General features: G+C 39.3%; 8 protein-coding genes across 12 annotated transcripts; 5 read left to right on the forward strand and 3 right to left on the reverse strand.

Moving 5' to 3' along the window:
• Nucleotides 1–31: 31 nt before the first annotated feature.
• LOC132199643 (uncharacterized) lies at nucleotides 32–2,791 on the forward strand. 2 transcript variants are annotated; one of them, XR_009442117.1, is made up of 7 exons: nucleotides 32–619; nucleotides 693–864; nucleotides 1,478–1,640; nucleotides 1,704–1,844; nucleotides 1,895–2,036; nucleotides 2,090–2,599; nucleotides 2,655–2,726. XR_009442117.1 is itself a non-coding variant. In XM_059624524.1 (6 exons), exons 1-6 carry the CDS (start codon nucleotides 76–78, stop codon nucleotides 2,257–2,259), a joined length of 1,332 nt encoding a protein of 443 aa, XP_059480507.1. In that variant the 5' UTR covers nucleotides 32–75; the 3' UTR covers nucleotides 2,260–2,791. The 2 variants fall into 2 exon arrangements, 1 of the variants encoding a protein (XP_059480507.1); XM_059624524.1 differs by having other exon boundaries at nucleotides 2,090–2,791.
• Nucleotides 2,788–4,007, reverse strand: LOC132199644 (ER membrane protein complex subunit 10). The gene is made up of 5 exons (XM_059624525.1): nucleotides 3,834–4,007; nucleotides 3,548–3,730; nucleotides 3,228–3,496; nucleotides 3,077–3,173; nucleotides 2,788–3,019 (listed from the first exon to the last, which is right to left on the reverse strand). Exons 1-5 carry the CDS (start codon nucleotides 3,900–3,902, stop codon nucleotides 2,930–2,932), a joined length of 708 nt encoding a protein of 235 aa, XP_059480508.1. The 5' UTR covers nucleotides 3,903–4,007; the 3' UTR covers nucleotides 2,788–2,929.
• LOC132199645 (uncharacterized) lies at nucleotides 4,005–5,190 on the forward strand. Its single transcript, XM_059624526.1, has 4 exons — nucleotides 4,005–4,125; nucleotides 4,181–4,393; nucleotides 4,549–4,672; nucleotides 4,735–5,190. The coding sequence occupies exons 2-4, from the start codon at nucleotides 4,209–4,211 to the stop codon at nucleotides 5,065–5,067; spliced, it is 642 nt and encodes a 213-aa protein (XP_059480509.1). The 5' UTR covers nucleotides 4,005–4,125; nucleotides 4,181–4,208; the 3' UTR covers nucleotides 5,068–5,190.
• Nucleotides 5,191–5,343: 153 nt separating this feature from the next.
• LOC132199490 (splicing factor 3A subunit 2) lies at nucleotides 5,344–6,831 on the forward strand. Its single transcript, XM_059624259.1, has 6 exons — nucleotides 5,344–5,467; nucleotides 5,637–5,815; nucleotides 5,876–6,009; nucleotides 6,062–6,191; nucleotides 6,249–6,376; nucleotides 6,431–6,831. Exons 2-6 carry the CDS (start codon nucleotides 5,662–5,664, stop codon nucleotides 6,674–6,676), a joined length of 792 nt encoding a protein of 263 aa, XP_059480242.1. The 5' UTR covers nucleotides 5,344–5,467; nucleotides 5,637–5,661; the 3' UTR covers nucleotides 6,677–6,831.
• A 156-nt stretch (nucleotides 6,832–6,987) lies between these two features.
• Nucleotides 6,988–10,192, forward strand: LOC132199489 (DNA excision repair protein ERCC-1-like). 2 transcript variants are annotated; one of them, XM_059624257.1, is made up of 7 exons: nucleotides 6,988–7,156; nucleotides 8,815–9,005; nucleotides 9,059–9,192; nucleotides 9,251–9,419; nucleotides 9,478–9,627; nucleotides 9,680–9,866; nucleotides 9,926–10,192. In XM_059624257.1, the coding sequence occupies exons 2-7, from the start codon at nucleotides 8,841–8,843 to the stop codon at nucleotides 10,063–10,065; spliced, it is 945 nt and encodes a 314-aa protein (XP_059480240.1). In that variant the 5' UTR covers nucleotides 6,988–7,156; nucleotides 8,815–8,840; the 3' UTR covers nucleotides 10,066–10,192. The 2 variants fall into 2 exon arrangements, with proteins under 2 accessions (XP_059480240.1, XP_059480241.1); XM_059624258.1 differs by lacking the exons at nucleotides 8,815–9,005; nucleotides 9,059–9,192; nucleotides 9,251–9,419; ... (1 more) ...; nucleotides 9,680–9,866; nucleotides 9,926–10,192 and adding an exon at nucleotides 7,689–8,674.
• A 266-nt stretch (nucleotides 10,193–10,458) lies between these two features.
• LOC132201524 (integrator complex subunit 9) lies at nucleotides 10,459–17,703 on the forward strand. The gene is made up of 14 exons (XM_059627736.1): nucleotides 10,459–10,649; nucleotides 10,711–10,902; nucleotides 10,965–11,167; nucleotides 11,225–11,426; nucleotides 11,478–11,611; nucleotides 11,664–11,776; nucleotides 11,856–12,036; nucleotides 12,090–12,222; nucleotides 12,279–12,381; nucleotides 12,445–12,650; nucleotides 12,703–12,888; nucleotides 12,941–13,192; nucleotides 13,251–13,391; nucleotides 17,060–17,703. Exons 1-13 carry the CDS (start codon nucleotides 10,641–10,643, stop codon nucleotides 13,365–13,367), a joined length of 2,031 nt encoding a protein of 676 aa, XP_059483719.1. The 5' UTR covers nucleotides 10,459–10,640; the 3' UTR covers nucleotides 13,368–13,391; nucleotides 17,060–17,703.
• LOC132201526 (epidermal retinol dehydrogenase 2-like) lies at nucleotides 13,556–17,212 on the reverse strand. The gene is made up of 7 exons (XM_059627738.1): nucleotides 17,051–17,212; nucleotides 15,868–16,016; nucleotides 15,604–15,813; nucleotides 14,932–15,051; nucleotides 14,747–14,876; nucleotides 14,442–14,685; nucleotides 13,556–13,990 (listed from the first exon to the last, which is right to left on the reverse strand). Exons 2-7 carry the CDS (start codon nucleotides 16,012–16,014, stop codon nucleotides 13,699–13,701), a joined length of 1,143 nt encoding a protein of 380 aa, XP_059483721.1. The 5' UTR covers nucleotides 16,015–16,016; nucleotides 17,051–17,212; the 3' UTR covers nucleotides 13,556–13,698.
• Nucleotides 17,357–22,638, reverse strand: LOC132201523 (uncharacterized). 3 transcript variants are annotated; one of them, XM_059627733.1, is made up of 14 exons: nucleotides 22,502–22,638; nucleotides 22,309–22,431; nucleotides 21,754–22,124; nucleotides 21,527–21,697; nucleotides 21,303–21,470; nucleotides 21,047–21,242; nucleotides 20,609–20,987; nucleotides 20,444–20,555; nucleotides 20,268–20,390; nucleotides 20,017–20,212; nucleotides 19,473–19,964; nucleotides 19,001–19,416; nucleotides 18,337–18,848; nucleotides 17,357–18,282 (listed from the first exon to the last, which is right to left on the reverse strand). In XM_059627733.1, exons 3-14 carry the CDS (start codon nucleotides 22,111–22,113, stop codon nucleotides 17,841–17,843), a joined length of 3,567 nt encoding a protein of 1,188 aa, XP_059483716.1. In that variant the 5' UTR covers nucleotides 22,114–22,124; nucleotides 22,309–22,431; nucleotides 22,502–22,638; the 3' UTR covers nucleotides 17,357–17,840. The 3 variants fall into 3 exon arrangements, with proteins under 3 accessions (XP_059483716.1, XP_059483717.1, XP_059483715.1); XM_059627734.1 differs by having other exon boundaries at nucleotides 22,305–22,431; XM_059627732.1 differs by having other exon boundaries at nucleotides 22,305–22,596.
• Nucleotides 22,639–22,671: the final 33 nt, after the last annotated feature.

Raw genomic sequence — 22,671 nt, forward strand, 5'->3', positions numbered from 1 at the left:
ACATCTCACTTTTAAATCCCCTTGCCGCGATTCACCCGGGCTCTGCAGTCGCATGCAAGCAGGTGCGCGTATTATATGGTTTTGAGTCCACATCGCTCTTCGAATTTCTTCCTCTCGCACCAGCGGTGGTGTCTGTGCTTCCTGTGTCCACGGCAGTTCGTATCGTCGACCAGCACCATCGGGATGAATCCTTCCACTGACCTCGAATTTACAAACAACAAGTTCGAGGCTGCGAAAAAGTTACTAACAGTAACGAAGAGTGTTGATAGCACAGCGCAGGCTGTCGACTCGATCATCGCGGAATGCATTTCGGTCGCTGATTCGCAGGGAATCGAGGCATTCGACGTTTTCAACGATTTCGTCGTCACTGAGCCGAAGTCCTATTTTGAAAATTGCGAATTTATCCAGGACGCGGAACCCGCCTTGGAATGGAGCGACGAGAAAAAAAGCTACACAACCCTGGAAACGGTGACACAGACTGTCTCCAATCAAGATGCTATTCCAAAAGTTTGTGCTGAACCTACAAATAGTGCTTCTGCAAAAGAATTTGACTGGTTGATGAATTTTAAAATCGGAAAGCTGCTTGACCCTATCAAGGACGATTACGGGCCAAATGATGGTATTAAATATTTTATTGAATATAACCATATTATAACTTGGTTTCTCTAATACTACCTTAATTTTTCTACTAGAAAACAAAAATATATTCCAACTACTGAAGGCCAAAAACTCTGAGCCAACCAAGCCGGCTCCTCCGCCACCTCCTGTGGGACCAAAACCACCCTTCACATACACAGAACTAATTGAACAAGCCCTTGAGGAAAAGGGAGCCCTCACAGTCTCAGGGATATACAAATGGATTTCGTAAGTATAAATTGAATTAATTTTTCATCCCTTTTTAACTATTTTAGCACGATATTTTTCGCATTTTTGGGCTGTTTGCGCATAATATAAAACGCTTTAAAGAACATACAAAACGAGATCGGGTCAATAGACGGTGCTGGTTTTTGGATGGTACCGCGCATAGGGTGTTCGTGCTCACCCACCACCCTGTAAATGTATCGAGTCCTACCAACACCTGCAATGCCGCGCGCGCTGGGGTGAATCAAAGCTAGAGGCAGGGTGTATTTGTGGGACCGCGCCGTACCAGGCGCGGAGAGCAACGCTCACTAAGGGATGTTCACGCACGTCAGAATAATATACGTGGATAATTTTTTTTTATTAAATGGCCGTCAATGGATTGAGTACGGGGGCAAACACCATTAATCGCGTGTTAGTTATTGTACATTTGACAAGCGACCCAGGAGACTTTCATTGTTTTAATATCAATAATCTAAACGATTGTAGTATCGCGTTTATTAAATTATTTCGATTATTACAAAGATAAAATATTTTAAACGTAAATAAATTTGACAATAATTTTGTTGAAGATATTTTATTTGAAATAATTTGAATGATTTTCTTGTGCCCAATCTAGGCAACATTTTCCATACTATCGCCCCAATGATGATCGATGGAAGAATTCGGTGCGCCATAACTTATCTATAAACCCGCACTTCACAAAGGGAGGCAAAGCGTCCAAAGGTGCAGGTCACCTTTGGACAGTGGTCGCTGAGGACGAACGCACAAGGAGCTCTTGGGTATTATTATTCGTTTAAAAAAAAAAACCATTGGCTAAATTATAATATTATCTTAATATGCAGAAACGGCGGCGATTGGAGCAATATGTGAATGACAAGAGGCGCCGTGAAATGACTAACACATACGAGAATGAAACCAATCAGGCCGTGAGCCTGTTGGAGAACAGTTTGGACTACAAAGGCGATCCTGAATCGTCAAAAGAGGTATTTAAAATATTTGTTTAAAAAAAACTTTCTGAACTGTTAAAAATTAGGGGTGGGTTACAACGCACATCATTAGTCTTGAGCAAACAGCAGAGGATATTTTACTGGGAGTCCGGCGAGAGGTCGAAGTGGAATTTTTGGCAGCTGTGCCTCAAGAGGAAGCAGAGGGCTCTTGTGGATCTGCCGACTCGGGTATGCAAATATTAACTTTTGATCTAAAGCAAAAATTATAATTTTTGTCTCAGATTTCCTGAATCCCATCTCAAAACAAGAGGCAGTGCAAGAGAGCGGACTCTTGACTGATGAAACTCAGCTAAATGATCTCAATCTTGGACACTCTAACACTGATGACTTTTTCTACGATGAAGAAATGGCCCTGCAATACTACGAGTTGGCCCTTGCAAGCTCTACATAATCCAAAGATTTGGCAAACGCATGTAAAGCCCCTTGATTGTACTCAAAATCGCTTTTTGTAAAAAGTTATTCTTCCAGTCATCAGAATTTGAATGCAAAGGGGCTGTGAAATTTGTAAAAAGTGCAATTCGCCTGTACAGGTAATGAAAACTCCACGCTGTTGATGGTGGATAAATGCAGGACAATTAACGCAATAATGATTAGATAGAACTGTGTAAATAATATTCTAGTCTGCGTTGGTTGGAATTCTAGGAATCATGTCATTCTGCGACATCTTCTCCAAAATAGTTAAGACTTATCAGACTTATATGCAATTTGAACCCTTTGATGCATTTGTAGCGGTAAAAGTTGAATGTTAACAACACCCGTGTAATTAATAGATATAATAATGCACAGGTTTGGTTTGAATTGTGATTGTGATAAATCGAGTCCATGTAATGTGCAGTGATTACTTGTAAAACTCATCAGTCATTAGATTTTAAGTTACAAAATTAGGGTAATTTTGTACCATTGAAACAAACAAATAAACTTGATAATGATAGAAACACGTTTTACCTTCTTAGACAACACAAAACACAAGGAGGCTGCAAACAGACGCCGGGATGACTAGCTTGCTTCTTCAATTTAACTGCAGGCGTATTAAAAAAAAAAGGAATGGAAATTCTCGTGATTTAACGTCCACCTCCGTTTCCAGCGGCAGCTTCTGGGTTTGCAGCCGAAGATATGAGAACAAAGATCACAACTGGCACAATGTACATCCACTGCAAAAAATAATAATTTATGGCATATTTTTCAAAAAGTAATTTTGAACAACATACATATTTGGCAAAGAAACTTCTGGTGTCTTTAGTTTCTCCTCGCTCTCGAGCCTCCTTTTCTCTTTCCAGCTTTTGAATGTAGGCACTTGTGTCAGGACTGAAGTGATAATTGAATTGATTAAAAATTGGCTATTTTGCAAGAAAATCTTACATTGGAGCCTGTTCCATGTGAGAAATTAGAACAGTCGTGTTGAAGGACTGGAGATCTTTCTTGCTAATTTCACTTCCATCACACACGCCTTTGGTGGTGCTCATACTGATAGCTACAGGATGACCTGCGTGGTCAAGGCTGACCGTAAGAATGTCGGATAAAGCCGATTCATACAGTGAGCAGCCATCGACAAAAGTCAAGAAAGTCTTTTTCTTTCCAGCACCACTGGAAACTTCTGCTCGCAATCTGTAGATCCCATTCTTCAGTGCCTTAAATAAAAAATTAATCTTAATCATTCATAAAAATATTTGGAAACATACAGCAATTTTTGCAGCATCTTCAGGAGATAAGTCTTCTTGGTCAATGTCTGCAAAGCCAGTTCGAAGGCTTTTGATGTCTACAGAGCCTCTGCTGGTAAAGACTGGATCCGCGACATTGTCAAGCGCGTGTGTAAGTTCTATGGATAACTGGCCGTCATAATCAACTTCACTTTGCAAGTAAGACTGAAACAAAATTTGTTGAAAATGTTGATTTTTTGTGTTATCATGCTATTATGTATGCGCGTTTTCATAAAAAACAGACGTGGTGTTTTATTTTAACACTTACCGCTCCAAAATAAGTGGCTTCCAAGAAAACTAGAAGCCCAAGAAAAACCGGCGTAGTGTATTTTTTCATTTTTCAGATTTTAAGCAATAGAAAATCCACAAACTTTAGTGATATTTTGTGTTGTGAGAAATTTCGAACATCAACAAAGAAAAAGCTTGATTGTGTGGGCGTGTGCCGGTGTGAAGTACCCGGAGGAGACGCCCACTTTCGCAAAAAGCGAGCTTGTAGAGAGAGTTGCTGTTGGAGTTGCTGCTTGTTTTTGTTCTTTTGCCAACAATTATCCAGCCAATTTGTAACTACTTTTTAAGATTTATGTGTAATTATTTATTCTTTATATCGTTTTTAAGGTACTCTGACTCTGCATAATAGTCAACCATGAACGTGATCCAGCGCCAATTACGCCTTCTGGTTCAGCCATTAAATCAGAATTATCAGAACGTGCGGTATTTCTGGAGATACCCTAAGTTCAAGAGAGGAAATGGCGAGGATCGCAGGGTGCCTAAAGAACCTGACGAAAGAGCACCTTACGTACAACATTATGGTTTCAATTATTATCCCAGGTTTGATAATAAAATAAAACTAATAAATGCAAAAATTTTACAAAACGTTTTATCTCTAGGATTTTTTCAATGTATCATTATTTATTACATATGATTAATATATGTATTTATGTTTCCAATGAATATCATGTAGTAAATTATTTTTCCTTTCTTAGACCTAATGAGGTAGAAATTCCATATACACCAAGTAAATTGCTGATGGTTCAAAGGGTTGCACGTTGGTCCGGTAACCCTAAATGGGATAAAAAAATTCTAAAGGATTTGGGACTCAACAAAAATGTAAGTATATCATTAAAGACTATAGTAAAATTAATTTCTTACAATCAATTAATTCACTTCAGATGGGTGAGGTTGTGCTTGTGAAGAATACACCTCAGATGAACAAACTGCTTTATCAAGTCAAACACCTTATTAAAATAAAGCCAGTCGTTTTCCCTAATGGTGAACCTACAGCAGACGATGTCAAGGTCTTGGGAGCTACGGTGCTTAATGAATACGGAGAAATGGAGGTCCGAAAATCTCTCAAGCCACCAACACTTAGTTTGCCACCTCCCGAAATATCAGAAGCACCTCCAAAGTCTGCCAAAGAATTGGGGACTCCAAGCGACGAAACGATGAGGAGGCATTTACGCATGAAGTGGCTCACAGGCATGGACAATAGTGGTTTTGTTTAATGTTCGAAGGGGATTTTGTGAGATAATATATAAGAGTAGTTGTTCGATCTACAAAGTAATTGTCAGTAGATATTTAAAAATATACAAAATAAAAGTTTTGCCTTTAGGCAGGTTAAATCACATTAATAATATTTTTTTTTAATATTTTATGTACTCGAAAAAAAAATTTTAGTGCGATTTAAGTTTTTATAAATTTCAGCAAACGAAAAAGAGAAGACAATATGATATAGTGTGCTGGATTCAATTTTTATCCGCTAGGTGGAGAAAAAGAGGGAGGGGGAATGTGAGTTGGGAGGAGAGGGGAAGCTTGGGAGCGGAAGTGAAAATTGTCAACAACACGTCTTCTGTGCAACAAATCTGTTGAATTTAAATTTTTTTAATTACTGCAAACGTTCTGCTGGTAATTATGCACGCTAAGTTTCATTATTTATTATTATCTCTAAGTCTTTTGATTATGTTCTCCAAAATTTGATCATAAACCCATGTTTTGTCAAAGCTTTTTGCCACAAGAGCCGGCATGTTTTTTTATGCCGACGGGGATTAATTAATTATTACAATTTCATTTCCAGATCTTGAAGAAGTTGAAGACCAAAAATGGACTTCCAAAACCGAGCAGGAGGAAAGACGGGCGGTGGAGGCGTCGCCTCCTGGTCCGAAACAAACAGAGATCGACGAGAGCGGCTAAGGCAACTTGCTCTCGAGACCATCGACCTCCAGAAGGATCCTTACTTTATGAAAAATCACCTTGGTATGATATATTGAGCACTCATGTCAATAATTTATTCAATTTCAAAATGTCCCTTTTAAGGCTCCTATGAGTGCAAGCTGTGTCTGACCTTACACAACAATGAAGGAAGTTATCTTGCCCACACTCAGGGCAAGAAACATCAGGCCAACCTAGCGAGGAGAGCTGCCAAGGATGCTAAAGACGCCCCTGGACAGGTATTAATATTTTATTTAATTGAAAAAGGCTTTAAATTACTTCAAATTTCAGCCACAACCAGAAAAACCAAGAGTGGAACCAAAGAAGTTTGTCAAAATTGGTCGACCTGGCTACAGGGTGACAAAACAGCGAGACCCTGACATGGGACAGCAAAGTCTCTTGTTCCAGATTGATTACCCAGGTGTGTAAACTTTTTTTTTTATCAAAATTTGCATTTAAAAATGTTAAACCCTCATAGAAATTTCGGACCACATTTATCCTCGCCACCGTTTCATGTCGGCCTACGAGCAAAGGGTGGAGCCTCCAGACAGAAAGTGGCAGTACCTGCTCTTTGCTGCTGAGCCTTACGAGACAATTGGTTTTAAGGTTCGTTTTTTATTATTATTTTAAAGGTGAAATAAATATCTTTTTTGTCCAAAGGTGCCAAGTCGAGAGGTGGACAAAAACGAGGGGAAATTCTGGACGTATTGGAACAAAGACACAAAGCAGTTCTTTTTGCAGTTCAGCTTCAAGGCTGAACCGAAAAAAGCAGGACTGATGTTGGGTGCCATGCCTCCGCGGCCTCCAGGCATGCCAGCAAACTTGCCTCCACCCCCTATGCCGATGGGCATGGTGCCGCCTCCACCACCAGCTTTCAACGCTGTTCCGCCACCACCTCCAAACTAACACATCACACTCACTTTTGAATTTTTTAACTCAAATAAAAAAGAAGAATAGAAACGAAAAATATTTCAGATGTTTAAAAGATACAAAATAAAATAAATCTTCCTGAAATTTTGTTTAAAATGTAATTGAATCAAATGCACATTTTTTTCCCTTAAATTTTTATATTCCTGACCAATATGAATCAATTTTTTTTAAATTTATTTTAATAAAAAGGCAAAGAGCCGATGCATTGAATTTTCCTGGGCATTAAATTTACAATTATTTTATTCGATCCCTCCCCACTACCCATTCCCCTCACGCCCCAATGCAAAAGGCGCTGTGTTTTTGTTTTTTGTTTACAATTTGAGTCTGGTGGTTTCATCTACCGGCTTTGCAAATTTTCCTGTCTTTCCCAGCTAAATAAAAGAGTCAGTTTTAGCAATATCGGCTGAGATTCGCTTTTTATAACCTTTGACATTGGGAGCTGCAAACATATTAAGTGTGAGTTTCGTTTTGCGGTGTCTTTTGTGTGTCCATTCTGACCATATTATTTTTTCATACATTATTATTATTTTTTTTTCTAAATTTTATCTGCCTAAATTGCGTCGCCTACATAAAAATTATGAAATTATTCTTATTCAATAATCATTATTAATTTGAATGATTTTATTAAGTCGTTGTCAGGATTATTATGTACATATTAAATATATATGTATGCGTCAGTATATTATGCATAATGCGTACGTAGCATAATTACGAATATGCAAACGCAAAAACATTGAAAACTGTAAGCATTTTACAATTTCTACAAGTCTTACATCTGCATACGGTTGTATTTTTCCTACTGCCACCTACATACTGCTTTTAGTATTTTGTGTTTAAAAATCAAAACGGATTATTGGAGTCAATACAAATTCTTCAAGTTTTGCGCCCATCTCAAAATGTTTATTTGGATTGTAAAATTTTAATTAGGTATGAGAAGTAACGTTGAAGAAAATAAATATGAAATTACATTTTACTCTTCTTTGCTCAGGTCAAAACACAATAATGGATCCATCGAGCTCCTCAGGCAGTGGCCAGCTGCGGGACGTCCTTCCAAACACCAGCAAGTCCAAGTTCTATAGACCGGATAAACTCCTGCCTACGCCCGACTCTAAAACCGAAGGCCCTTCTTCGTCCAGCAAAGGGCCGGTCAGCTTTGTGCCATTGCTGGTGAATCCTCGTCAGAGGGGCAACCCTTTGCTGAAACATGTGACCAACGTTGCATGGCAGTTTGACGATGGTATTGCTGCCGACTATGTGACCTCTCGGACAGCAGGCATCCTCTTCCTAAGCCTTTGCTACCACAACCTAAACCCTGAGTACATCCACGATCGGATCAAGAACATTGCCAACAATTATGACCTGCGAGTCCTGTTGGTGCAGGTTGACTTTGCCAACAGCGAGCCTGTGCTGAGAACTCTCAACCGAATCTGTCTGCTGGCCCAAATGACCCTAATGCTGGCCTGGTCAGCCGAGCAGGCAGGAAAAATTGTCGAGACTTACAAGATGTACGAGAACAAGCCTCCAGACATGATCATGGAGAGAAACGACGACGAACCGTATTATCAACTGGTCAAGGCCCTCTGCTGCATTCCGAGCGTCAATCGTGCCGACGCCATCACCCTGCTCAGTGTATTTGGGTCGCTTGAGAAGATCGTCAAGGCTCCGCTCGAGCAGCTTGAACTCTGTCCAGGAATTGGGCCAGCAAAAGCTGAGAGACTGTGGAGAGCCCTGAGGAAGCCATTCTTGCGCCAGGGAGTGACTCAGGCAGACGCCCTGAGAGTGGAGGAAGAACTAGGTGTAGATGAGGAAGAGGAGGACTTGAACGATTTAGCAAATTAGGGCTTGAAAAAAAAACTAAATGTTCACAGAGTAAAATCAAGCCCGTGAAGTTTGAATTGAAAAAAAAATGTAATGAAGAATGTCTCAAGTGATGATTTGCACAATATATACTTTTATCACCTTTGTAATTTTTGGCTTTTTTATTTTATTTGAATCAAGAACCATACTCCATTCTTATATTGAGTTTTGTTTTTAAGAAATAATAGTGATTTTGTATAATTTGTCTTTTTTTCTACAAATTTTTAATTTACTGCTATTATTTTACTTTTTTCCAGACTCATAGAAAATACTCCTGTGAAGAATGGCTGCCATTGAAATAGACCCAGACATCCGTAAGGCAATCCGCCTAATGTTCTCTTCAGCCCCAGACTCGACAGATCTTTTGAGAGCCATGCTTGAGGATGCCATTAAAGCCAAACACGGAACATCCAGGAGCCTCGGAAATGTAGTGACTGCCTCTTCAAAGGTATGTTGAAATATTAAAATTTTTCTAATCTTATAATGTTTTTTTTAATGAAGTCTGACAGCGAAATGTGCATTATCCTGGACAGAGATTCTGAAAATTCTGGTTCCGAAAAAGATCCCGATGATGATGAAGTGCAGGCGCTGGAACTAGAAATGATGGAGGAAGATCTCAAATGCAACGTTTGCAAGTAAATTTAATTTATTTAAATATAAAGTTTGAAGTTTATTAAAAAATAAAAATAATAGGGAAATGAATGTCACCCATGGGAATCGGCTGATTGAGTGTACTGAATGCCACGAACTCTATCACCAAGAGTGTCATTCACCTACTATTCTCAATAAAGAGATTGACGATCCCAGGAAAACTTGGTATTGTTCATCTTGCAAGCAGGCCACTGCTGAAGCTGTTAAGCAGGTAATTTTTTAAAGAATTCAATTAGTACAGTTTATAAACTAAAAATTTCCTATTGCAGACAACGATTAAAGCCCTGTCACCAGGCCCGGGAGGAAAATCACTTCGATCTTCCCCCAATTTGATGAAAGACCCTTTGGCGACAAACACAAAGCCTGTTCCTGCAAAGAGCAGTGAAATGACCTCACTCTTTAAACGATCTGAACGAGCTGTAAAATCGTATGCTGTAATTATGTGGGGCTTTTTTAATTTGGATCTCTTAGGGATCATCCGGAGCTTCAAGTAGCAGTGCATCATCATCTGCAGCTAAAACATCTGGTCTGGCAGCGATGGCTGCAAGTTTGCAGAAATCAGGCTCAACTTCGAGTAAAAGCTCGAGTGGAAAAAATTCAGGGCCTGATTCGCCAGCCAAAAGTTCTTCGTCTTCAAAATCTTACTCTTCCTCCTTAGGTAAAAGTGTGTAAAATAATAATTTTTTTATTGACATTATTTTTTATTTCTGAAAATAGGCAGTGGCATTGGAAAGATTTCAAGCTCCTCGTCAGTACCGTCACCCACGAGTAGCAACGCTGCCGCTGATAAACGGTTGCAGAACATGAAAAAGAAAGCTGCTACAAAACTGCAGGAGAAAAGAAAGCACGCCAAGTGAAATTAAAAATATATATGTCTATAATTAATCTAATTTTTTAAAGTTACACTTGAAAATGTTTGAAATTGTAATGGTTTCTGGTGAATTAGTTATTCTGAATAAAATAATTAATTGCAAAAGATTAATATTGAATAATAATTATTCTCTTATGTGAAAGTATAATAACAATGCATATAATCACAATATAAATATGTTATTATTGTGTTGTGTTTCAGTTTCATTCTGTGAAATACTGTTCACGACTCAATCTTCAATCTCCATTGGACATTTTATACACATAGCATTTAAGCGCCTGCATGTTTATTAATGCGGCAACTTGCATTACACTCCTGCTTAGCGCGTTGCATAAGCTCGCCTTGATTGGTGGCAGCACTGTTGATATTGCCGGCGCCGGCGGAAAGTAAACAAAACAATTCAAGGATTGTGTTATTGTGAAGGGAAGCGAAAAAAGATATTTTTTTGATAGTTTTTAAAGACTGTATCAATACTTTCAATCTAGATAGTGTTTTCTAAATGCTCGATTGATTAGAATTGTCGTGTACATATGATATTGATATCACAGTCTTTCCGTGACAATGAAGCTGGTAATTATTAAAAAAAAAAAAAAAACGAACTAAAAACATTCATGAGGAATATTTGTTTCAGTACTGTCTAAGCGCCCATTCAAACAAACCATGCAACATTCTTCAATTCAAAGAAGTGACCATCATGCTCGACTGTGGCCTATGGGCAGCGTCGGTGATGAACTTCCTGCCTTTGCCCTTGGTTCCAAGTCAGAGATTAAACAGCCTCAGCAGCTGGATGCCTCGAGACTGCTCAGACCCTCAATTGGAAGGGGTGAGAGATTATTGACAAAAAACTGCCTGATTATGCAAATTAATAATTTATTTTATGCGCAGGAATTGAAAGAGTGTGCTGGTCGAATTTTTATCGACTCTCCTCCCGAGTTTGGAGTTCCAGCGAGCAATGTCGTCGACTATTCACAAGTTGATGTCATTCTCATCTCCAATTACTCTTGTATGTTGGCCTTGCCCTTCATAACAGAAGGAACAGGTTTTCACGGAGTTGTGTATGCTACGGAGCCAACTCTGCAAATTGGAAGGTAAAAAATATTACTTTAATTGTTTGATTTTTTTCTTCAGAAATAATATATTTGTAGACTATTCCTTGAGGAGTTGGTTCAAACAGTTGAGAGAAGTCCCAAGGCTGTTTTGGCCAAGCACTGGAAAACTCTCCAGCACCTTTTGCCAGGCCCTCTAAAGGACGCGCCTTTTCCCAAAGCTTGGAAGCAACTCTTCGACGCCAAAAGAGTTGCAGCAAGTTTGTCGAAAATCCAAATGGTCGGCTATAATGAAAAATTAGTAAGTTTTCTCCACCATAAGTTTCCAGGAAATTCAATCTTTTTTTTCCAGGACGTTTTTGGTGCATTGACTGTGACACCTGTAAGCTCAGGGTACTGCTTGGGGTCCAGCAACTGGATCATCGCCTCTCCATATGAAAAGGTTGCTTATGTGAGCGGTTCTTCCACCCTCACCACACATCCTAAGTAATAGTTTGATAAAAACGATTTGCAAAAAAAAACTAAATATATTTTTAAGGCCAATCGATCAAAATGCTTTGAAGAATGCAGATTTGTTGATTTTGTCTGGCCTTACTCAAACCCCAGCCTCGAATCCAGACTCCATGCTTGGTGACCTGTGCGTCACAGCAGGTGAAAATTATATCTCAAAGATCATATTATGCTGTTTATTTTATCTTTATTTTTTTTTTAATTTGAAAATTAATTTCAGTTATGACGTTGCGAGCTGGCGGCAATGTGCTCATTCCCTGTTACCCGAGTGGCGTTGTTTACGATTTATTTGAATGCCTTTCAATTCATCTGGACACAGTGGGACTCTCTTCCATTAAAATGTTCTTCATTTCACCAGTTGCAGATAGTTCTTTAGCTTACTCAAATATTTTGGCAGAATGGTTAGTTTCTGGAAGAATTTAAAATTTAAACTTAATTTTAATATTTGATGTAGGTTATCTTCCGGGAAACAGAGCAAAGTTTATGCCCCCGAAGAACCTTTTCCCCATGCCCACCTGGTACAAACTGGACGTCTAAAGCATTTCAAAAATCTTTGGGCTAAAGGCTTTAGCACCGAGTACAGACAAGTAAATAATTAATTCATAATTAACATGCAAAACAATGTTTACTCTTTTAATTATAGCCATGTGTTGTTTTCTGCGGACACCCCAGTCTGAGATTTGGAGATTCCGTACATTTTATGGAAATGTGGGGCTCCAATGCTTTGAATACAGTGATTTTCACAGGTACATGAAATAATATGGCAAAACTTGAGCAGCAAAAATTGATTTACATTTTGTTATGCTTAGAACCTGACTTTTCTCATGTGGACGCCGTGGCTCCTTTCCAACCACTGGCCATGAAGGTCACCCATTGCCCCATTGACACATCCTTAAACTTCTCTCAAGCCAACAAATTGGTCAAAGATTTACGACCATCCTACGTTGCCATTGCCTCAGCCCACCGAGAGCCACCTGTCACAGCACCACATAGGAGCGACTTGATCTTTGAAGCAGTAATTATTTTTATGATTATTCTTCGCCATTATTTTTACATAATTTTTTTAGGATTGTCCAATTCTCTCACTAAACAGAGGGGAAGTCATAACAGTGCCTCTCAAAAGGCACAAGGAGCAACTGAAAATTAGTCAACCTTTGGCTAAAACAATCAGACCTACTGCGATTCGACCCGGTCTCAACCTGGCCACTCTGACCTCATCTCTCTCTGCGAGAGACAATCAATTCACAGTCAATGTTTGTAAAATTGTTATTTTAATCTTACAATATTTTATAAATCAAATCCTAGGTGGTCGAAGATATTCCTCAGAAACCGATTGTGATCGAGAAGGTGATACCTTCTGGCAGCAAGCGACGAAGAGGCGTTCCGAGTGCAGTGCAGACCGTGGAATTAACTCCGCCCTCGATCAAGCACCGCAAACCTTCGTCATACACCTGGGGCTCGTTGGACGTTGATGACTTGCTGGCAAGAATGTCCAGTGAGGGAATTTTGGTTGCTAAGCCTGAGCCAGATGCAAATGGGAACTGTGTTATTCATTTGGTATGAAAAAAATAATATCATAAATTGTGGAAAAAAGTGAACAATGGATTTCTTGCAGCCAAAAGAAGACACCATTATTCAAGTCGAGGTGAACTGCACTCACATTTTCTGCCCAGACGAAGCACTGAGGCAAAAGCTGCGCTCCATTCTCATACGGAGCCTCAATAAGTTTTAACAAAACACACATCAATCTATGTTTGTAAGTACTGTGGAATATTTATTTCATTATCGTGACAGAATAATGATTTGCGACTTTGGTTTTCCTGAATGAAAAGTTGCCAAAGATTGAATGTTGAAGCTTAATAATAAGATGAATTACAATAATTTTGGGTACTGAACCTTTTTAGAATGAAACAACATTAATACTAAAACTCACGGTTATATTTATTAGAAAAAAAGAATGCACTGTACAGTTTATTATTTCATAAAGTTTGCAGTCCCTGCGTAAGCAATATCAATCAATTTTCGTGGCGCGCTTTTGTACAACAATTAACAATTTCTGATCACTACTTGGCGGGCTCTGTGATTATTTCCTTGTTATTGATGATGCTGTTGCCGTGCAGCCCCAAATCGTTCATCATGAAGCGCGACTGTTGATTCCTGAGATTAAGAATCGGTCTGTGGAATCCGTTTTTGTGGAGGTGTTTGCTGGCTGAGTTGTTACCGATGAGGGCTGGCGTCGAGTGTTGGCGCACAATGTGCGGGCGGAGTGCGTCACCGCGCCACGCTGCGTCATGGGCTTCGGCTCCAGAGTCCATGAAGTCTTTGAGCAGGCTGAATGTTTCCAGGGGCAGGGACCTGTGAATTTAATTGTTTATTGTTCAGTCTCGTAATTTTTCCTTATTTTTAGTAGAAACAAATTGAAAAAAAAGCATTCGATTAAAGTAGGTTCAAATACCACCGTGGTATGTGTATTTCATCTTCGTTTTATTTTATTTTACTATAAGAAAGTTGGAAATTTGATATAAAATTAATATTATGAGATATGAGATACTTTAACTGTTTAATTAATGTTAAATTTTAAATTCCTTGTTTTTTTTCATTATACTTAAAATGTCTTATAGACTTATTCCAAAATCCGGGACGAAAATGGCAGTAGCAAAAATATCGAAGAAACAGAACAAACGCACACAGTACGTACAGTACACCAGACCAAAAGGACAGAAGTTCAAAGTAAATAAAGAGCAGAATTTTCCACAGACTGGTGTTCGATCTGAACTTACTGATTTGATAATTAATTGGTGTTTACCGAACAATGTTGTGCAGGGGCAGCAGCCAGCCGGGCACGCTGGCCTCCCTCTCGTTGCGGCGGATCGCTTTGATGATCTCTTGGGCGGCGTACTCGGGTCTTTGAACTCCCAAGAGACGAGGGAAGCGAAGACGAGGTCGCTGCACCTGGCCGGTGTTCACAATGAACGGGTGCACGGTCGTCAGGTGAATGTTGGGACGGCGTGCGTCTTCCCGAAGCTCCGAGCCCAACGCCTGCATCAGACCTATGAATTTTAAATTTTTATTTAAATCCATTCTTAAATTATATAATTTGAAATTAATTACCTCTGACGGCAAATTTGGTCGCACTGTATGGCACCAAATTGGCCGATCCGACTAGAGAGGTCATGGAGCCGATGGCACAAACGTGGCCGTGGTTGTTTGCAATCATGTCGGGCAAGAACGCCTCCAATATCTAAAATGTCAAGTTAAAAAAGAAGATTTTTTAAAGATTTATTTTTTAATTATACCCAAAAGTGACTGATGACGTTTATTTCAAAGACGCGCTTGATTTGTTGAGGGTTGTGGTCGAGCACGGGATGAATAGGAACTATTCCCGCATTATTTATGATCAGTCCAATGACACCGACCTGCAAAATTCAACACAATCTTATCAACACAATAATTATTTTTTTTAGCACTGCTGCCTTTTTCTGATTTGTATCACTGAACGAATAAGTGTGTCTTTGAGCAGATTAAAATTCATGTGTTTTTTGCTTAATTAATTTTTTTTTTTTTTGACCATTACATTTTTGGTGGCTTTTTTTCTATCATATTTAAGTTGGAAAAAAAGTATACTGCCAGCTTCATTTTGTGAACTTCTTTTAAATCATTAATTAATTCTTTTCCGACTGAGATGCAGTACAAAGGGCAAAGATCGTCGGCCGCTCAAATATCGATTATGTTTATTTATGCACGTAGGCAGCTCACTTGTTGTGATGCGCTTTGTGCCGTTCCCCATGCAGCCAGCCAAACACCAAGAATCTCGTGACCATTTTTTTTTAAATTAAAAAAAAAATCAATAAAAATATCTTATACCAAATGGAGAAATAAATTTAACAAATACAAACATCTAATACAATTTGGTAAAAATAAAAAAAATAGGCAATAAATAATGTTGATTAAAAAAACGTGACACTCACTTCTCGGCGCACTTTAGCAGCAGTCTCGAGCACATGCGTCCGGTCCGATATGTCGCAAGAGTAGTGGACCGCCCTGCCACCCTTTGCTCTGACCTCTTTGGCCGTTTCCTCACACCTGGCCGCGTCGATGTCCCACAGGGCCAAGCGGCCACCAAGGCCTGCTAACTGGAGCGCCAGTTCGCGCCCAATTCCATGACCGGCGCCGGTTATCTGATTAAAATTTTTAAATAATTCTTTTCTGGGAGCTATTTTGAAAATATTTACCAGAATGTTCTCGTCTTTCAAAGATTTTTCCTTTGGCGGCCGAACAATTCTGAAGATTGTGTGGATGATTGAAAAAATGAGCTTGAACTGGAGGGCGAATAAATCCAGCACAACGACGAATAATGAGTAGATCGCGATGAGCACCATGTCTGTGGAAAATGTTTAATCAATATATTATCCTCGTATATGAAAAATAGGGCAAAAAATCACAAATTTTCCGCGCTCTTTTGAAATCTGAATGGTGAACAATATACACAGATTTGAGTTATCTGCGTCTCGTCTAGACAAAAAAGATACAGAGATTAAGGAGCAAAGTCTGATTTTGCTCAACGATCGTCAAATCTAGGCAAGTGGATCAATATTATAAAACGCACAACTTTTGAACCATGTGAAGAAAGTCCATTTTTCTTATTTCTGTCCGAATGGATTTTTTATACAATCGTGTAAATCCATTTATGGGCTCTCCGCGCATTTACGAGTCAAGTCCATTGTAGTAAGCGATTCGCATTTTAATTGCTAAATATGCAATTAGAGCAGAATAGTGAAGAGGTCAATGTGCAAAATACAAGTCTCTGCTATGAAATTATTCAACGCGTGCCAATATAATCTGAAATAAATTTCGTGGCAATCAGAGGCCATCCAATTATGAACGCGTCGTATGATTGTAAAATGTTTTTGTAAATAAAAAAAATTTATAGGTTTGTAATTAAGAAATAGTCTCGGCAACGCCAACTTTTTATTTCAACAGCCGTAAATTGTGCGCGCAGGCAGTGTCAGTCAATGAAAGATGCTGCTTTGCCTGCAGAAAAAGTGCTCGCGCGCTCAGAAGAATTAATTTATATCAAAATACCGCATTCAGACGACACGCCATCAAAACGTTACAGAGGTCGTGACATTTTTAAAATGTGATATCAAGAATGCTCGTTTGCGTAGCAAATGCGCAAAATATTTAAAACTCGATACAATAAAGTTTTGAGATATAAAACTTATTGAGGTGATAAATCTAAATATTAAAAAAATCCAAATTTTGTTGTTGGAAAATTTATGAGCCCGGTTTAGAATAATACATATATTAATATAAATGTGTAAATTTTAAAACGCAGCAGCGTAAAAGTTGAAATAATTCATCATTGTTAAATTTGGTTTCCGTAACAGAATAGTCAGTTAATGCGTAAATTTTTACCTTTTATAGTGTATCAAATGGAATGAACAGAAGATATTAAGCAATGGAAAGCGGAGCCGCCGTCGTTGGTGTGCAGCATGCTTGGAGCGAGGAGTGCGACTGACGGACACTCGCTGACTGTTAGTAACACTGGAGGCGGTGTGCGCCGGCGAGAATGCGGCTCGACCGCCACCGAGGTTCAAGGGCGAAATCCTCTTTCTCTTTTCTCACATTATCTTATCGGCTCCGGGGAAGGCAGAGCGTTTGTGGAATATTAGATAAATAGTCATATTAAATTTTTCGGATTTAAATGCTTAGTTTTATTATTTAAAGAAATGGAATTCACAAAAAAAATTACAATTTTATAAAACTTTTTATGTGTTTCTAGTTCTCTTAAATTTCTGGGTCTATAATATCAAGATATTTAGATGATTTTGAAATATTATCAGCCAGGTCTTAGCAGCAAAAATATAATAATCAATAATCCAACCATTTCTGCCTCAACGCTACGCAAGCACGAGTTCATTGAGAAAACTCACAAGTGCTACATTAGCTCTTTTAAATTCTTAAAAATTTTTCTTATCTTTATAATAGCTCAGATCAAGGTGTTTTAAGGACTTTGAAATTATGAGACTATAAGGAGGAATTTCTTATGAACAAAAGAAGCTGCCTAAAAAAAAAAATATTGGTTTATAATTGCTTAGTAAGGGCAGAAGTTGCTTTATTTGCCTGTTCCGCATGTATTTACTACATAAAATTAATGCAATGAATTGAAATTAATTCAAATTTTTGAATTAAAAGACCAAGAGATTTAATTTCTCCTAGCCCACTGGGATTGGCCACTGTGCATCGAACGACCAGCTTCAGCATTACTGGGTCCAGGCTGGGTAGAAATCTTCCAACGAGGATACTCAACATTTCCCATATTTTGATATTGAGAGTAATTTTGATAAGGTGCACCCTGCATGGTTTTTGGTCCCAGTTGAGGGGCCGGAGGTGCTCTTAATGGAGCCGAGGGACCCGGAGCTGAGGAAGCCGCAGATGGTGCCTTGTATGCGTTGATCTTGTAGCCTTCGTCGAGATAATCGTTGGTTGGAATAGATGCAGAAGAAGCTGTTTGAGTTGGCAAGCTCTTGGGCCACTGCTCTCTCAACTGATCATTGTAGACGTCCAAGGCGGCAGGTCTGCGCAGGCTTGAAAAATAAGAGTTTCCTTGAGGCTTATAGCTTGAAACCTCCTTTTCTGGTTCTTGCCTAATTGTAAGACTAAAAATCAAACTTTTTTTACTTGAATAGTTCTTATTATACCTAGCTCTGTTGGAGTATGATGATACGGTAGTTTGCGAAATGGCCCTCGGCAAACTTTCTGTCTGCTCACTGTAGAGTCTGGGTGGGGTGACTCCTCTCGGAGGACTGTTGCGTCTCCTTGAGTAAACATCAGGAGGGCTGCGAGACCTCTCGACATACGACGAATGCGCCCTACTTCCTTCCCAGATTTCCGTGCTACGACTTGGCCTTTGAATTTCAGCAAGCAGCTTCTTTTGCTTGATCCTCAGGGCCGTCAGAAATCCTTCCTTGAACCGCTGAACAGCCTCTTCCTCTTCCCTCTGCATGGCTTTAAAGTCGTGCAAAACCCCATCAGCAATTCTGCTGCCCCACGTAAAACCCAGATTTTCAGCTTCGTCGAACTCTTCTCTCGACATGAATTCCTTACAGTCCGTCTGAGTGGCAACTTGCCTTAAGGATGGTGGTCGAGGTGCCTGAGGCTGGGGTTGCATATTCATGAATGGCTGCATTGTAAACTGTGGATTCTGTGGTTGCTAAGAGGACAAATATCTCATATTAGCTAAGGTGATTAAAAGTGTTGAGTATATAGTTTAATTTAAAGCTTATTCATGAATTTTATTAATTTTGTTTTATCAAACTTCATCAGCTACAAAATTGTTTAAAAGTTAGAGGCAACTTGAGGTACCTGAAATTCTTGAAAATGCATTGGTATTTGAGGGTTGTTTAGAAGGGGATGAGTGTTCTGCCCCATGAATTGAAGAGCTGCCTGAGGTTGCCCAAAATCAATTCCCTGTTGAAACGGACGCCCAAAGTTAGGTCTTTGTTGACCTTGATTCCCAAAATTAGTTCCCTGACGACCCTGATGCCCAAAATTGGACCGCTGTTGACCTTGGTGGCCAAAACTGGGTTGATGTTGGCCTTGGCTGCCAAAACTTGGCCCTGGTTGGCCAAAATTTGATAGCTGCCGATCTTTCAGTCCCCTATTTTTACGCAGCTTTTGTTTTTTAAGTTTAGGAAGAGGTGGTTCTGCAGGTACAGGAGCAGGAGGTTGCTCAATTTGCAGCAATCTACGTTCTTCTTGCTCATTTATTAGTCCTTTCTCTAAACAATACAATTTTTTTTAGAACAAAAAGGATTACCTTTTCTATTGAACATACTTTTAAGTGAAAACAAATATCTCTTCCTCCCCTTCCTTGTCATCCTTGACGCAGTTTCCGCATACTCAGCATGTAGAATGTCTTTGGCCATGTCACATACGACCTCGATTTCATCCTGCGTCTCTTCTTGCTTCAGCTTGCTTTTGTCTGCATTGTCACCAGCCTTTTTTCCTCCATGGGCAGGAGGAATGTTAGCAGCATGTGTCTTCTTACCATTTTCCTCTTCCAGGGCAATGTCAGCAGCAGGAAGCAAGTCCCTCAGGGTGTCAAGGGAAATTCGCTCCAAGAGAATAACAACTTCGTACTGCTTTGCAAATGGGAACATGTCAATGGGGATGACACGGACAGGCACAAAAGGGTCGCCAGGTGTAACTTTTGACGGGTGTTTACCCAAATGGACCAAGTTTTGGTAAGATGCTTCAAAATTGCAAGCGACAAATACCAGGGTCTTGATCTTCCACGTAGCTCTAATTGTGTTCAGAACGTTTTTTCCTGTAAATTATCTCCTAAGAAAGAACTTCTTTCAATTAAAAATAATACAAACCAACGCCAGGTCTAGGTGGGTCAATTATAGCCACAATGTTGTCATGTTTGGCCCTAACCACAATAGGCTGCAGGGAATCATTAGCACAGCCAGTGAAGAAATCACACTTATCCTGAACGCTGTTACGAACTGCGTTCGTCTTTGCATTTTCCACAGCAGCCTTTACTATTTCAACACCCAGGATCTGTCCGGCATGCTATGATTTTAAATTTTGTGAGTGAAGATAACAGTCTAAAGAATTTGTCTTATACCTTTGCCATAGTAATGCCTATGGTGCCTGTACCACAGCAAATATCCAAAACGGTCATCTTTTCATTAGGAGCAGCTAGTTCGGCAATGGTTGAGTAAAGGATTTCGGCACTAGGAGTGTTTATCTAATTGAGAACAGTTTAAGTGATGGTTGATATTATAATGCTGTTCATCTTACTTGGAAGAATGATTGAGGTGAAATTTCAAACTCGTAACCAAGCAATTTTTCCACAATTATTGGCTTTCCATATATCAGAGATGAGGGACGATAAGCGTCACCTTTCTTGGTTCTAAAAAGATTTTTGTGTTTGTCAATTACAAGTTAAGGTTGATTAAGTCTTACTGCACTGTCACTTCTTTTAAGTAGAGAGAGTCAACTTCAAGCTCCTTGCCAGCACCAGTGACAAAAAACTCTTTGTAATCTTCTCGGAACTTAGCAAGTTGCTCTTCACTAAGGCCAGTTGTGCAGATGTCCAAATTGATCATCAGCTGGTCAAGAGATGTGTTTCGGACTCCGAGACATTTAAAATGACCACTGCGAGCAACTGGATCGTATGGTTCTAATTCCGAACTGGCCACAAAAGCCTCAAAAATCTTAGCACATTTCTTTGCAATGTCGCTGATATGAAGGCTGTCATTGGGTGGGAAAACAGAACAATCACCTTCTGCATAAGAGCGAAGTCGAAATCCAACAGCTCGTTCCCCAGTCACAGCATGGTGACCTGATAATATTTGAAAAGAAGCTTAATAAAATGCAGGATTTATTAAGACTGAGATTTACCAATTGTGAATTCACACCGGTTTCTGTATCCTGTGGTTACTTTGCTGGATCTGAAAGGCTCCAGAGGGCAAATCAGACCATCATGTTTAGCAAATTGTTGATCAATCCAGACTTTCATTGGTTTGTGGTTCTGGGTAAACAATCTGTTGGCATAGGTTTTCATAATTTCCTTGATTTCCTTATATTTTACATCCAACTAAAAAAAAGTTTAAAAGGTTTAAACACATGAAATACCTAGAACCACCTTATCAATCACCTGTTCGTCGTACGATTGTCTCCAATACGGAGTAGTTGAATCTTTCAGCTTTTCCGTACACTTGATGGTCATTTCTTCAATGTCTACCTTTGCCACTTTTTGCTTCGTTGTCTGCTCGGCATCATTTTTCCTCTTCAACATCAGTGGATCTTTGGCAGGCTTGGCAACCTTATGGCAACTTGAAGATAAAATCCATTCATAATTTAATTTTTTTATCCTCTTACAATAGCCTCCAAAGTTGAGCCTTTCCAAATGTACCCATTCAAGGCAGAAAGTGCTCTTTGCTTGTGGGCCTCACAAGTAAATCCAACGAAAACAGAACGACAGTTTGAGCGACTTGCGGGCTTCACTTTGGTTGCATCCAATTTTAAAATATTCAAGAGTTTTTTTATCTCCTGCAAAATTTGTATTGTAATTATTTGCATTTATGAAAAATATTGAAGGTGTTTACCCCTAAGCCAAAAAATTTAGGCAATTTCCGAATCTCAATTTTAAAAATTTCTGATGTGAAGAGATTCTGATTGGTGTAATAGTAAGGGTCATTCTTCTCTTCAAGCTCTTCAAGCTCTTCAGACTCTAGCGACTCTACAGTACCACTTTGCGTAGCGTCATTATCCTCTTCTTGCTTCTGCTTGTCTACATTTTCATCAGGGGCACTACTTGGTAAAACTTTTACTGTCTCGTCATCGATTTCTTTTTCGGGTTGTGGATCTGCCACTTCAGGCTCCTGTTGAGGATCAGACAGGGCTGCAGAGATTGCAGCCGAAATTTCAGCTGATGGAACGTCCGACAGAGACTGGGGTTCAGACATTCTGATGACACCTGAAAAAATCAATCATGTCATGATATGTATGTATATTATTTTATATGTATAGCTGTGTATATAGGCCCCAATATTAAGTACATACATAGAGCTCTATATCTGGCCTAAAGGAATAGTAAAAAAGAATGGATCTGGAATGGATACGTACAGGGTAAAAAAAATGTTTAAAAAATACATACTCACGCTTTCAAGCTGAAATTAATATGTAGTAGCGAAATTCTTTGCTGAAGATATTTATGTAAATCACGGACACGGTCAATGTGGTCATGCGGTTTTTAGAAACACGAAACACAGTTGAGAAGTTGTCTAGTCGTCGGAAATAAAAACTTATTTACATTTTTTTGTTAAAGAGTAAAAACTAATTCTGTTTTCAAACCGGCAAAGGGATCGTTTTGGACGCTAGAACCAATTTGCACAAATAAACGTGTTCGATATTTGTATCCCGTGTCCCGACTGTCCCGTGTATTTCTCGACGTTTTTCCTCAGTAGCTGCGCGAGTGGCCAAAATTGATTTTGCGCATGCTCGGTGGAAAATCGAGATTCAAG

This window comes from Neocloeon triangulifer, unplaced genomic scaffold (genome assembly GCF_031216515.1).
Source record: "Neocloeon triangulifer isolate White Clay Creek 2 clone unplaced genomic scaffold, ASM3121651v1 ptg000014l, whole genome shotgun sequence".
In the NCBI taxonomy this organism is placed as follows: domain Eukaryota; kingdom Metazoa; phylum Arthropoda; class Insecta; order Ephemeroptera; family Baetidae; genus Neocloeon; species Neocloeon triangulifer.

Coding starts and splice junctions, on each gene's coding strand:
- LOC132199644 (XM_059624525.1), bottom strand. CDS start 3,902: ATGAAAAAATACACTACGCCGGTTTTTCTTGGGCTTCTAGTTTTCTTG. Junction 3,731..3,833: donor AAGCCACTTATTTTGGAGCG/GTAAGTGTTAAA, acceptor ATTTTGTTTCAG/TCTTACTTGCAAAGTGAAGT. Junction 3,174..3,227: donor CACATGGAACAGGCTCCAAT/GTAAGATTTTCT, acceptor TTATCACTTCAG/TCCTGACACAAGTGCCTACA.
- LOC132201524 (XM_059627736.1), top strand. Junction 12,037..12,089: donor TCAAATATTTTGGCAGAATG/GTTAGTTTCTGG, acceptor TATTTGATGTAG/GTTATCTTCCGGGAAACAGA. Junction 12,889..12,940: donor ACAATCAATTCACAGTCAAT/GTTTGTAAAATT, acceptor ATCAAATCCTAG/GTGGTCGAAGATATTCCTCA.
- LOC132201526 (XM_059627738.1), bottom strand. CDS start 16,014: ATGGTGCTCATCGCGATCTACTCATTATTCGTCGTTGTGCTGGATTTA. Junction 15,052..15,603: donor CTGCTAAAGTGCGCCGAGAA/GTGAGTGTCACG, acceptor TGAATTTTGCAG/GTCGGTGTCATTGGACTGAT. Junction 13,991..14,441: donor CCCCTGCACAACATTGTTCG/GTAAACACCAAT, acceptor TTAAATTCACAG/GTCCCTGCCCCTGGAAACAT.
- LOC132199489 (XM_059624257.1), top strand. CDS start 8,841: ATGGCTGCCATTGAAATAGACCCAGACATCCGTAAGGCAATCCGCCTA. Junction 9,420..9,477: donor CTGCTGAAGCTGTTAAGCAG/GTAATTTTTTAA, acceptor TTCCTATTGCAG/ACAACGATTAAAGCCCTGTC. Junction 9,628..9,679: donor TTAAACGATCTGAACGAGCT/GTAAAATCGTAT, acceptor TGGATCTCTTAG/GGATCATCCGGAGCTTCAAG.
- LOC132199643 (XM_059624524.1), top strand. CDS start 76: ATGGTTTTGAGTCCACATCGCTCTTCGAATTTCTTCCTCTCGCACCAG. Junction 620..692: donor CGATTACGGGCCAAATGATG/GTATTAAATATT, acceptor TTTTTCTACTAG/AAAACAAAAATATATTCCAA. Junction 1,641..1,703: donor AACGCACAAGGAGCTCTTGG/GTATTATTATTC, acceptor CTTAATATGCAG/AAACGGCGGCGATTGGAGCA.
- LOC132199490 (XM_059624259.1), top strand. CDS start 5,662: ATGGACTTCCAAAACCGAGCAGGAGGAAAGACGGGCGGTGGAGGCGTC. Junction 5,816..5,875: donor CTTTATGAAAAATCACCTTG/GTATGATATATT, acceptor GTCCCTTTTAAG/GCTCCTATGAGTGCAAGCTG. Junction 6,010..6,061: donor CTAAAGACGCCCCTGGACAG/GTATTAATATTT, acceptor TTCAAATTTCAG/CCACAACCAGAAAAACCAAG.
- LOC132201523 (XM_059627733.1), bottom strand. CDS start 22,113: ATGTCTGAACCCCAGTCTCTGTCGGACGTTCCATCAGCTGAAATTTCG. Junction 19,417..19,472: donor ATATTTGTTTTCACTTAAAA/GTATGTTCAATA, acceptor TGTATTGTTTAG/AGAAAGGACTAATAAATGAG. Junction 18,283..18,336: donor TCATACTCCAACAGAGCTAG/GTATAATAAGAA, acceptor TCTTACAATTAG/GCAAGAACCAGAAAAGGAGG.
- LOC132199645 (XM_059624526.1), top strand. CDS start 4,209: ATGAACGTGATCCAGCGCCAATTACGCCTTCTGGTTCAGCCATTAAAT. Junction 4,394..4,548: donor GGTTTCAATTATTATCCCAG/GTTTGATAATAA, acceptor TTCCTTTCTTAG/ACCTAATGAGGTAGAAATTC. Junction 4,673..4,734: donor ATTTGGGACTCAACAAAAAT/GTAAGTATATCA, acceptor AATTCACTTCAG/ATGGGTGAGGTTGTGCTTGT.